Below are 13,018 nucleotides of genomic sequence, written 5' to 3' on the forward strand. Positions count from 1 at the left end.
TGTTGCAGTTATCGAACGGAATTCGATAACTGAAATGTAAACATGTTGCTGTTAGCGAACGACGACTGTACTTAAAGCGATCGTTGGAGGAGATGGAGCGACAGAATATCGATGTAGTACCCAAGTTGTCAATTTTGTCGCGAAAACTGAAGAGGAATTGACAAATAAAACGAAGAAAAAACTCAAATACATGCCTTCACGCAAGTTTTCGTCCACCAAGGCCAACGTTCCGGTTGACTGCCGGAAGGTCGCTTGCAAGAGCGTAGAATTCACCTTTCATGGGAAATTTATCAAACTCAATCATCAGTCACAGTTTTTTTTTATCACCATCAGAAAAGAGTCCTTTTCCTAATGCAAACATTATGTTTTCACGGCTCATGTACTGCATAAGCTTAACAAAAGCTGTAAAATAAGCGTTTATAGAGCGTCCGTTCCAAACTTGTATGGGACCGCATAAAAAAATTTTTGAGTTGAAAATATAATGAAGAAAATCATCTTAAACTGTTTGACCATCGTTTGAATTTAGTAGCCAATTTAGTGGCCAAAATGCCACTACTGGCCAATTTAGTGGCCATAATGCCCTCTTTTTAATTTTCATTATTTACACCAAAAATTAGGATTTTTTTTGGAAAACGAATATATGATTACTTTTGTCCTAAACCGAAAAACCTGACTAAAATGAGATCGTCCCTTTTCTCTTAAAAAATAAAAAAAAAAAGATTTTTCATTACTGTAAGTTTGCAAGAAATATATGCATGTTAAGTCTCTCACTTTTCTATTGAAATATGTTAGAAACCTAAAGAATGTTAAGAATGAATAAACACATAGGAGTGTGACATTGGTAATTGCAGTTTCGACCGGCTGTTGCCTATAGTTGGTGTGGTAAATCATTGGTTAAATCGTATCCCTCACTAACACGCAAACTGCTAATTCATAAATGCCCATTCATAAAACATACATATTTTTGCGTGTTGCATTTACCAATGCGTGAATAATGAAATATTTTTCAGAAATCAAAAACTAAAACAAAATATAAATAATTTAAAGTTATGATCGGCTAAGTTATGGCAAGTGGCCGCGAGCCATATTTATGTTGGTATGTATCAATATTTTCTGACGTCAGTATGCACACTGATACTCATATTTTATATCCAGTGGTGTTTAACCCGCAAAGTTTGGGCTTGGTTTTGAGATTGCGGATAAGTTTCCACTCTTTTACGACAAACAAACGAAACTCTGACCGGGCGACCTCTCAGCCCCACAAGACTATGGCTAACAACCACTGGCATATAAATAATATGCAGTCGAATCGATAGTAACGAAGGGCAAACGATAAATCTATATGGTGTGTGTGTCTGCATTTCAGCATTTCAAAGACCGTCTACGAAAAGTGTGTGCACCGTTGCACAAAGCCTCTGTTGGAGGTGTCGTCACTGTGTCAGGCTGATTAAACTGTTGCAGAAGGAAGAAGGAACTTCGATGAAGGATGCATTTTACCGGATTGGTGAATGTCAAAAAATACGTAAACATTTGCGCCGTTAATAGATAACTTACGACGCTAATATAGGTGATGAATGCGTGGCGATTTCAAGTCGCTAGTAAAACACACACATCCGAAGTAAACCCGCAGTGATAGAAAGTGTAAAAAACAACAAACAGCAAGCAATTTTCGATCTCTGCTTTACGCTTATGACCGAATCGAATGACGGCGGCGATAAAATGCTATCTCACGTTACATTCAGATGTGTTTAGTGTAGAAGAAGTGGCCAATAAAATCTGCTGATATATTCGGTCGCTAATTGAATCGCTGGCTACAGGTCGAGTCGAAAGCGGCACACAAGCGATAAAGTCTGAAAGACCAAAACGTGACTGTGATAATGTGCTATTAAACTTCTTTTTTTGTTGGTTCTATTCGGATCGTCTTACAACTTGTGATAGGTAAGTGTACTTATTGAATTTGGTTTGCCGCCCCTGGGTTAGAAAACTAGTGATTTCTGCAACTTTCGAATGGAGTCTCTCTCCTATGGAAGAATGTTTCGCGTGTAACGCCACCGTTACGCGTACAATCAGTCGAGCACGTGACCGGCCGGCACAATAAACCTTGCTCAAATAAAGAGCGTTATCGTACTCGGGACCGGATACGTATCTTTTATTTTGAAACCGCTCTAGTTATTACCTGTGCAAAAAGTTTAATTTTAAAAATACTTTTTTATCTCATTTGGGTTTCTTTTTCGCCTTTCTTCTAGAAAGGTATGGCAATCATTGTGAAAACCCGAAAGTTCTATATAGTGAATATCGCACATAAAGTTAATCGTTACAAACTTGTAATGACGTAAGAAAATGATAAATACAAGCGACGCGTAAATTCGTCTCTTTTGTTTAGCGTTCAAGTCACAAACGATGTTTTTGTTGACATTTAGTATTTTGTGAAGCGAAAATTTGCATTCAAGCGTGATGAAGTGCATCGTTAAAAATTGTTATTGGACTAGGGTTCACAGTTCGATTTCTATGCTTCAAGATCACAAGATTCTTGTGGGTGGAGTTATGCAGGTTGGTGTATCAACCCAGTCGTTGTATGTTAGAATCTAGGCTAGGGAAGGACTGTTACTGTCATAAAGATCGAAGCGCCAGCTACGCAAGTATCCTGTACACTAACAATAGCCTAATCTTTCCGTTTTCAGCTTCTAGTAGAATTGATTCATCGAAAGCTATGAAGCATTTGTAATAAAGTTCCCAGAACCAATCAATAATGCTCTACAATTAATATGATTAGATGGTAATGTTATTTTTGAGAATGAATATGTTGAATATGTTGACTTCGGACTTTGTTTTCAAATCCTGAGGTACATTCTGTGACAATAGAAATAAAATCGATCAAATGTTAGATTAGATTTCAAACAGTAATAACTGTATAACCACATGATGGATTACAACGATCAATACATCTTTGGATAGATACAATATTGAACAATTTTGTGGTACGTTAGTTATCATTATCGATTCATGGTGCAGCGCTGAAAATTTTGGAAAGTAGTAGTTATGCGAATAATAAACTTGTTATTTGTGGCACACCTTTCACAGATGTCATGAAAAGACACAAACTGTCTATTATGATTAACCAAAAAGAAAGCTATGTTAAAGGCTGTTTTACACTCTTTGACCAAGCGTCAAATATTTGTCAATTTTTGACAGATAAAAATTTGGTCAAAGATAATTGTTTGTCACTCTACAATTTTTAAATATGTCATTGGTCAAAGAGTGCAAAACAGACTTAAGGCTTGTGTCCGCAATAATCCAGACACCCAAAAAAATTAAATGAAACACACACACATTGTTCTATTGAAATGATTATTTTGTTCAGAACTATGGGATACGGTTTAAAAATTCACGGGTTTAAAACATCATTATTCTCCATTGATGTAAAAATCGCTAGAGCAGCGGTTCTCAACCTGGGGTATGCGTACCTCTGTGGGTACTCGAAAGCCTTCAGGGGGTACGCGAAAGAAAAATCAGTAATGGCGGACAAGGCAATTTTTATCTAAAATACATCATTTGTTTCTCAATCTTGCTCTTAAAACATTACTGTTACAACCAAACAAACCATAGTTCAATCTGAAACTTAAACAAGACTACCACAACATGATCTACCACTACTCTCTTCCACTCTGCGAAAACATTCCAAGCCAGGGGGTACAATCGATATGAAAAATATCGCCAAGGGGTACGCGAACAAAAAAAGTTGAGAATCGCTGCGCTAGAGAAACTATTATTCTGCGCCCCATTACAGCAAATGATGTGAATCACCTCGCCTTGATGAATCTGGGAACTGGTACTAACTTCGGCTTTCATTGTGGACAAGGCTACCGTAGGCTGCTCGCGTCAGCTCCAGGATACTGATCCTCCACAATACTGGAACACGTAACCTGTAATGGACTGCCTTGAGTCAATCCAATCCGCATCACTGAGTCCCTCGAGAACTGTTTTAGCTTGCTTCCGGTAAATTAATCTTATCTTCTTTGATACCTTAAGTTAATGAAGGATACGCTTTGTCGTCCAATTAACCTCACCTGGATTCTGACAAACCGCATTAACTGCATACGCAATACATGGATGAGTAAACTGTACCAAAAACTGCAATCCGCCAACCAATTGTCGATATGAAACATTCTGGATACTCTTCTTCTCCTCTTTCGTTTTTGGGATCAACGGTTTCGTCAATCACTGAATCGTTTCTGCAGGTGCCAAAGCAGGATTGCAGTCAACCATGTTGGTGCGCCGCAGCAACTCCTCGATGTACCGCTGTTGGTCAATCATAACTACCCCAGCGGTCCGAGTAATCCGCTTGCCTAGTACCTGGCTGGCTTCTGGCCTACCTGACTCGCCCGTAGTCATATATGGCTCGGCAAACCTCCTATTACAAGCCCATATCGTTACTGGCCTTATAACGTTCTTCGGATCTTCTTGGACTTGTCTTCCGTTTGTAGACCCACTTGCACTTTAAAGGTTTTCTTTCGGGTAGCAAATTTGTTATTTTCCAGGTGAAATTTGATTGTAGTGCCTCGAACTCAGCCATTGCATGCTTTTGCAACTGTTTGTCGTGTGACTGCATCACTTCACGAAACGACTGTGGCTCATGCACATCGATGGACATGGATGAATCCTGCGTTTCCTTCCCCGTTCACACTACATCGCATATCACCTGATATCAGGCGATTCGTGCTATGGAGGCCATTTTATCCTCCATATCACCTGATATCCCATACAATCGAGCTGTCTCGGATATCACCTCGGCTACATGATATCGCGGATGTTTGAAAACCAATAAAAACCGGATTTGCAGCATTTGGCAACACGGATAAATGACGCGAAAAAGAAGGAAGGAAATATTTTCGCTTTTGTCATCCCGCACATTTTGACAATTGCATATGAGTAATCGCGTTAGTGCGAGCCAACTAGCTGACATCTCTATCCTTATTACATTACTCTGATTGTCTTGTTTTTGCCTTGACCTGTTTTTGTGTTCTTCTCTTTTCAATTACCAAAGCAAATGTCAAACCATATTATCTCACTGTAGTGTGAACACTCGAAGTGCGGTGTAGTCTGACAAGGCTTTAGCCGCACACGAAATCGGCTCACCAGCTATACAAAATTTGTAGCGACCACTGGTTTTCCGACCGACAGTTACTAATTCGTCGGTTTCACTCCGGATTTGACAGGCGTCTCTGGTAACATCACGCGATAGCTTTTAGGCGTCGTACACTAATTACGTAACGCATGAAGAGGGGGACGGGGGGGGGTAATTGAGATCGTTACGTAACTGTGATGTTTGCTCAAAACTGCAAATTTGGAGGGGGGGACGGGTTGTCCAGCGACGCCTTATTACGCCTCATTCATCTGTTTCGTCACCTTTTCAGCATTTTCAAGTAGAGTCCAAACTGGAACACATACGGGAAAACGCACCTCTATTATCTACTTCGCCTACACTTAAAAAATTTGAGGTTAGGTTTGTCTGAAATCTTTTTCCTTCGTCGATGCTGACTGTAGAAAGCCTCGTCGCTGCTTGCATTCGGAACCCTACACACTTAGATTTTATTGCCGAGAACTCAACAGCTGATAAACTCAGCGAAATGTTCTACAAGTTCTCGGCAGAATTTTCAAGAACTTCGGCAAACGAAACGTCAATACTTGCTGGTTTACGGTAAATCGATATATTTGCTAAATGTTCGTCGAAATATATTGCTGACATTCGTTAAAAACTTCGCCGAGCTCAATAAGCTGTTGGGAAGTTTGCCGAGATAGATTAAGTGTGTACTTACTTCGACATCCTGAAGGATTTTCGATCGACTGCATCCGCTGTGATTTGCATTTCGGATGCCTCAAGGCCCATACGCTCGCATACTTCGGGCAGCCCCATTAACAGCAAACAGGCAAGCGACGTTAAAACCAACCTCCGTAAGCTTGTGGCCAACTAGTCGACATTAACTCGCTAACGTATAGCTCCACCGATAAACATTCATGCAGCCGTATTCCTGTGAACTTACGTAGCAATCCTATCCGTCTCATCATCTCATTGACTTGGAAAGCATTTTTGAGCCTTCTTAGCTGTTCTAGCACTCTGAGCTAAGCTGTAGGTAATAGGTTCAATGCTGAGACAGATTGTAGCTAATGCCCGCAATGACTGTACGTGCATCAAGCGTCTCAAGTTTCCTTCGGATCATAGCATCTTAGTTGCAAACGCCCACGAACAATAATTTTTCCGGCCACGTGGTCTTTCAATCGGAGGTAATGCGAATGCTGTAGAAGTCAGCAACCCGGTTGGTGGTGGTTTATGAGCGCAGTTTGCGCTTGGACTCATAACCTAAAGTAATGTATGTAGCTTTCCACGAGCGGTTATGGCGAATAAATTTGACATTTAATGTAAGTTGTCAAACTATAGTTCATTGGGTATTTCCATTGAACTTTCATTAGTTGGAGTTGGAGGAACAAAAAACCACTTGAAATTTGTTAGTACATGGGTGAACCACATACATAAGACATACGTAACACTCAGGAAGAAATCTTCCAAAAAAATTGGTACAAAATGAACTACTCGAATGGTACCACACCCTGAATAAAATCACTGTTTGAGTTGTTTTTGAAGGCAGTGTACCTGCGCTGCCCTGCATTTGTCTCGTTCCTACTCGAAAAATGCTGCATTGATTTTGTAAATAACTTTTTGATAGTTCCTTAAGGAATTTTCTTTGGGGCTCGATAAGGCCGAGAAAAAGAAAATTCATTTTGTTCATTATTTATCGAGCAGTTTGACAGGGCGATGTACGGAGTACTATGGGGCAACGTGTACCAGAAAAAAAACGCCAGTGTTACGTATGTCTTATGTATGTGGGTGAACTGTTATTTAACATATTTCGAGCAGTGTTTTATTCTTCATTTGAAAATCGATGGACAACGATGAACATTTTTTTAAAATCACCTTTTGCTCAGAAAACGCATCTTTTGAATAATTTATAAAAATCAGGTATATCTTTACAGCTCAATTGGGTTGTTTAGTTATGTCAGTTTTTTATATCATCTGAAAGAACTGCATTTTCTAAGCAAAACCTGATTTTTAATTTTCTTTTATCGTTGTCCTTCAATTTTTGAATCACGAATTAAAAATGGCTCGAAATTGCTACAATGACAGATCGCTTATATACCAACTGTCATTGTAGCAATTTGAAGGGATTTTTTGAAGTAGAATACTTCTCTCAGGAAGTTCGGCTACATAGGGATGTGAAATGAAAATCTAAAACCGGAAAAAGTGAAAAATATGTCCAATTTCAAATGCTAATAAATCGGTTAGTATTCGATGGATTTCCTTCGTTCTGGCAGCAATAGATTGGAAAATCTTCCAAGATTCTTCCCAACTGAAGAGAATTGTAATTTTATTATTCAAACTATTGTACTATTGGAAATAGTCAAGCCTTGTCTAAACGAAAAATTCGACCTCTGGTTGGTCTTTATATGATTGTTTCCCAAGCACGGTCGACAGAATCATATACCTTCCAATTGAAAATATGCTATTTGGCCTATATAAGAGCCTGTTTTAGCCGAAGCCGCTCATAATAGTTCTAGACAGCGACAACAGCAGTCATCCCTTAGCAGCAGCAGTAGCAGAGCAGTGGATATCAGCGTTGGCGGATAGCGACCACAGCACAGCTGTGGAGTAGCAATGGATACCGCACTAGTTGCAGCGGATCTCAGCATCGATAGCAGCTGGACCAGCTGATGCAGGGACAGCGGATACCAATGGCAGCGTATAGCGGCCACAACTGTGGCATGGCTACGAATAGCGTAGCAGTTGCAGCGGGTATATCTGACCATGAAGCATTTATGCAATAATTGAATGAAAATTGCAATTGCAGCAATCGGCCTTTTTCAAGGCTACTAAATGTTTTTGGAAGAGCATAGTGAATGGTTATTAATAAACTGCAACTGAGGTTTGGTGCTGGCAAATGCACAACAATGTGATGTTTATTACGATTTGTTGATACTGTGCATAACAAGCGGTATATACGAAACAAATCCGATTTCAAACAGAAAATTTCGGTACGTTCTGCTCACGATGCTGAGTCTGTTTTAGAAAATTCACAACACTTCATTAACAAGGATGTAGCGTCTTGAAGAAGACGGTTATGGTTAGACATCGCAGCAGAATTTCGACCTTTATACTCATGTCTACCATCGGCAATATCAAACACGCAACAATTTACTTCCATACGACACGGGGACGGGAACATTTTCTTCTTCCAAGCCGCACAAAACGACACAATACATATCATAGCTTAATAAATTGCCTTAATGAGAGCTCTATCGGTCCGGCTCGAAATAATGTCCACAAGAAATCGTTTTTGTATATCTGTGTTGCGAAACTGAGAAAATCTGTAGGAACTGAAAATAAACTGAAATGAATGAGATGTATTTTTCGTACATGATTATTACGCCATAGGAAATAAAATTTTTCGAACGTTGTAGAATGGTATAACTGGAAACAATTTACCCACACCTATTTTTCCAGTTATATCATGCAACTGGAGTTTGATGCTGCTGCAAATGCACAGCAGTGTGATGTTTATTACGATTTGTTGATACTGTGCTTAACAAGCGGTATATACGAAACAAATCCGATTTCGAAATGACTGACACGCAAGCAGCCAAGTTAGCTTTCTTGTAAAAGTATTCTACTTCAACCTTGCGGTCGTGGCTTAGCACACAACCCTCCTGTGATTTTTTCTTTATTTAAAAATCGAAACCTCTAGTGCCCAAATTACTTTTTAGGCGGACTTCGAAAAAATCACTATGAAGCTTTATAAACATTTGTTTGGTTCTTATTGAAGCTTTTTAGAGGTTCAACCATAGGCGCAACTACGGGGGGGCTAGGGGGGTCTATAGACCCCCCCCCCCCTAAAAGTGTTTCAGCCCCCCCCCCCTAGAATTCCTCACAGAATGATTGTATTCCATACTTTTTTTCTCGAGCCTATTAAAAAGGTGGCTTTGTAAGGATCGTTTTTCATGCTTAGCTCTGCTCAATATTGAAGCAGCTTTGTGAAAAGAGGTAGGGTAGGGAACATATTCTAAGCAGCTTTAGGAACCGCCTGTGTATTCAGACGAAATACTCGAAATGCGTTGGGTGAAACTCAAATAGTAGTTTATCAATCTGTTCGCTATCGTTTTCTCCGTCAGAAATTGTTTTCAGATTGTAAAACTAAGTTAGCAAACTTTAATAATCATCAATCAAAGGTACCAATCGAGGGACACTATTCCAATCACCCCGAACCTATTTTAAGCAGTTTCCCTCTGTTTTGCAGGCGTTTTTTTGCAGCACCCAAAGTGGCTCCTGAATGGCTGCAATATAGGTTTATTTATTTCAATTGCAATTGTTCACAGATTTCTTTGGGATTAACGGTATTTCTTATATTCGTAAGACAGCTAGACACTCAAAGTTTTCGTTTCCATCATTGAAATTGTCGATATTGATCAAAATGCAGGAGTTTGAGGCCTGTTTTCTTCGACTGCTTAAAATAGGCGCTACTGCTTAAGCCGTTCCCTACCCTAGATGTTGACGTAAAAAGTAAGATTTTCATTCGATAGTTTTGATTTTTAGCCCCCCAAAAAAATTCGGAAGCCCTCCCTAGAAATTTTCCTTAGTTGCGCCCATGGGTTCAACTGAAGACGGTCTAAAGCCGGCACTGGGCACTAGGGGGCTTAGCTCTCAATATTTTTTTTATAAATTAAGAAAACCGAGAAACAAGGACACACTGGTAGAAAAAAGGGCAATATTGTTGAAAGCAAGAAGTCAAATCGACGCAGACTATCTTTCCAGGGTTGAGCAATTGTCAAAGAGTTATTTACTACATTTATGCTGCTTACTTTCGAATCTGAAAAAACAGCATGCAGGAGCTTTATAAACTATTCGGGAGCTTCATAAACTATCCAATTACTTAGTGGTTTTTTTTCAGAGAAAGACATTTTTGAACCAGAATTTTTGAGACATATCTTCGCCAGTGTAACGTAGGTCCTATGTATGCAGCGTCACTATCGCCTGACGATTTTCCATTGGAGAGCCATTTGAGACATGTCATTTTAGTTTTCGCGTGCCCATCGTCGTCTGAACTGCGGCTTGATTTCGATTGAATGATAAACACGCCTACGCGTTCGAGCATCACTGAATGACGTGAAGTAGTGCTAATTTCGAATGACGCGCAGATACGCTGAAGGAAAGAAAAGTGTCACACTTTACGTCAATCATTCTGTCAATTGAAACAGTCAACAGATTCATTTGAAATGAATCGATGAACACTAGATGAGAAATCAAACACGTTGAATAGCGAAAATGTTAATGTTCGAAATGGTTGCGCGAGGTGTTGTTTCGTTTTTATGCTTCGAAAACGTGAAGTTCTGTTTGTGTAGTATTAGAATATGAGTGCAAAAGATTGTTATATACATCCGTGACACGACTGCTAACTGCAAATGCTCGTCGAAGAGTAAAATCTGTACTCGAAGTTCAAGGATTTCAAGCCTTTATTGGTTTCACAAAAGGTTGATTTTACTTAGAAATTTGTTCCGCATTTTACAAATGTGCTTTATGAGTGTTAAGTTTTAAAATAGTTTGTTTAACACAGTGTAGTTTATACATGCTCTGCGGGAAAATCGCGCCCTCGACGTATCAACGCGTCTACGAGTATACTCTATGAGTGTCAGTGAGAAGATTTTTGCAGGTGGTTTTCGGAGTTTTCGACATAGAAAATCTACCCTCCTGTTCACCAAGATACGTTGATACGTCGAGGGCGCGATTTGCCCGCAGAACATGTATAAACTACAAAAAGTTTATCGTTAAAGTTATATCGTCTGAAATTTCAGATCTTTCAGATTATCGCGAAGATAATCAGAATTCGAGAGCATATTTTCAGAATTGAAATTATCTGTAAACTTTGTTTTCGTCAAATAAAGTTCGTATGGGAACGGTCACACCGCTAGGTGGATTGATTCGTATTATGATGAATGTAAGCTATTAATAAAATTACAACTCCTCAAGAAAATTGTTACAGATTCTTTCGAAATCGCTTTAGATGAAACAATAGTAACATTGAATATTTATTGAGTTACTTCAGATAATCCCCGCTCTTTTAGTTATTAATTAACGAAAAGAGATCCAAAAATGTTTTTTATCTTGTTGACAGTCGACGGAAATCTTGTTCAGTAGATTAACAAGGGAACTATTTATTACGGCTTCTGTCAATCTCGTTGCTGTTAAGCCACTCCTACGCTAGCTTTTGTTTTCTAATGGATAAAAGATAAAATAATAGCATCAGTGCTGATAAGGTAAATCCTTCCGATAAAAGAAAACGGAATAAAAATTGATAAGATTCACAATGGGTCCGATGGTACGCCTCGGTTTGTTCAGCTCCGAAACCATTTCTAAACTGTTTGTGGTGGCGTTCAAACCATACTTTTTTCTTCTCTCCAGCCAAATTAGGATTCTACAATGCCAACTTCAGCGCCAGTTCAGTCCCCAATTGTACTAAGCCAGCGATCGACCAACTTTAAGGACTGTTTACATCCGCTGGAATATTTTGGCCACTGGGATGGCAGGGGGCGTGCGAAAATCGTCAACAATGGCGCGTCGGCAATGGTATGTTTTTTTCATAAACTTTGCACAGACAACGCATAAATAGCTTACGCCTTATCATTCAAGATAACGTTCACCGATCGACCCTATCAACCGTTCGTTATTGGAGGCCCACTAGACGGAAAGTACATCTTTGAGCAGTTGCACTTCCACTGGGGCGTCGAGGATGATTCCGGCTGTGAGCACATCCTGGAGGGAAATACCTACTCAATGGAAGCCCACGCGGTGCATTACAATGCACGCTATGGAAGTTTCGCGGAGGCTGTGGATAAGCCGGACGGGCTTGCAGTGACGGGTTTCTTTGTGCATGCATATGGCGATACGGATTGCCCGGAGTTCGACAAAATCGTCAACGGAATAAAATATATCAAGAAACCCAACTCTGAAGTAGATATTGATGCCGGTAAGTCTCATAATAAACAGCTTTTGCAGAAAGCTATAACGCTCATACTTCCAGATTGCCTCTCTTGGATGAGCCTGCAGGATCTCAGCCGGCACTATTACACTTACAAAGTAGGTGTAATATCTTGGTTTTAAAATGACGCTTTTAATTCATTACTTTTCCCAAATAGGGCTCTCTAACAACACCACCCTACTATGAGAGTGTCACCTGGATCGTGTACAAAACACCGGTGTACGTGTCCCGGTTACAGATAGCGGCATTCCGGGAGCTCCAATCTTGTCCTAAAGACTCCAATAAAAAGATAGTCAATAACTATCGCGAAGTACAGGTACCCAAGGAACACCCGGAAATAATTTTCGTGCGAAACAGCGGTGGACGCATGCGCGCGAAGCTGTAAACTATGCCCCCCATTTGACTGCCTTATTTTGTATCATACAGCAGTATTTTGTAAAAATGTTTTGGTATGTACTGAATAAAAATGTTTCTTTTTAAGTTGTGTTTCTAACTGCTGAGCCTTCAATAAGCAGGTCGGTAATTAGCTTGCGTGACGAGCGTTCGGTAAACTTTTAGCGTTTTTTTCACACGTCAAAAATGCAAATTGATTTTGATAAGACCAACAATATAGGTGCTAAATATAATTACTAAAGTACAAGTCAGTTAGTGCTGAATATACAAATCAGTTATAACAATACAAATCTTTGGTGACAAACTGCTGATTCTTATTATTCAATCTAGATTGTTTCAATCATTATTTTATCTTCAAGGGTAAAAACATAATTGCAATTAGGCAGCAGTTGCAACTGTTAAAGTGAAAAATTTGGGTTTGCCGGATTGATTTTGTAAGACGATGGTTGACGTTTAACTTTGCGGATGCAAATCAAAATTTCTCTCGCATCTCATTAACCGTCTTATGTAAGAGTTTGAACTTAGATAGCTGGGCCAAAATTAAA

At 39.5% G+C, this 13,018-nt stretch overlaps 1 protein-coding gene across 1 annotated transcript; it reads left to right on the top strand.

Moving 5' to 3' along the window:
- Positions 1-1,324: 1,324 nt before the first annotated feature.
- LOC129718347 (carbonic anhydrase 2) lies at positions 1,325-12,560 on the top strand. The gene is made up of 5 exons (XM_055669043.1): positions 1,325-1,938; positions 11,504-11,668; positions 11,732-12,068; positions 12,123-12,178; positions 12,238-12,560. The coding sequence occupies exons 2-5, from the start codon at positions 11,522-11,524 to the stop codon at positions 12,463-12,465; spliced, it is 768 nt and encodes a 255-aa protein (XP_055525018.1). The 5' UTR covers positions 1,325-1,938; positions 11,504-11,521; the 3' UTR covers positions 12,466-12,560.
- Positions 12,561-13,018: the final 458 nt, after the last annotated feature.

Source organism: Wyeomyia smithii, chromosome 1 (genome assembly GCF_029784165.1).
Source record: "Wyeomyia smithii strain HCP4-BCI-WySm-NY-G18 chromosome 1, ASM2978416v1, whole genome shotgun sequence".
NCBI classification, from domain to species: Eukaryota; Metazoa; Arthropoda; class Insecta; order Diptera; family Culicidae; genus Wyeomyia; species Wyeomyia smithii.

What these genes read in the sequence shown, in the direction of transcription:
- LOC129718347 (XM_055669043.1), top strand. Translation starts at nt 11,522, where the DNA reads ATGCCAACTTCAGCGCCAGTTCAGTCCCCAATTGTACTAAGCCAGCGA. An exon ending in TGAAGTAGATATTGATGCCG is followed by an intron (nt 12,069 to 12,122) that starts GTAAGTCTCATA and finishes TCATACTTCCAG; the next exon opens with ATTGCCTCTCTTGGATGAGC. An exon ending in GGCACTATTACACTTACAAA is followed by an intron (nt 12,179 to 12,237) that starts GTAGGTGTAATA and finishes TTTCCCAAATAG; the next exon opens with GGCTCTCTAACAACACCACC.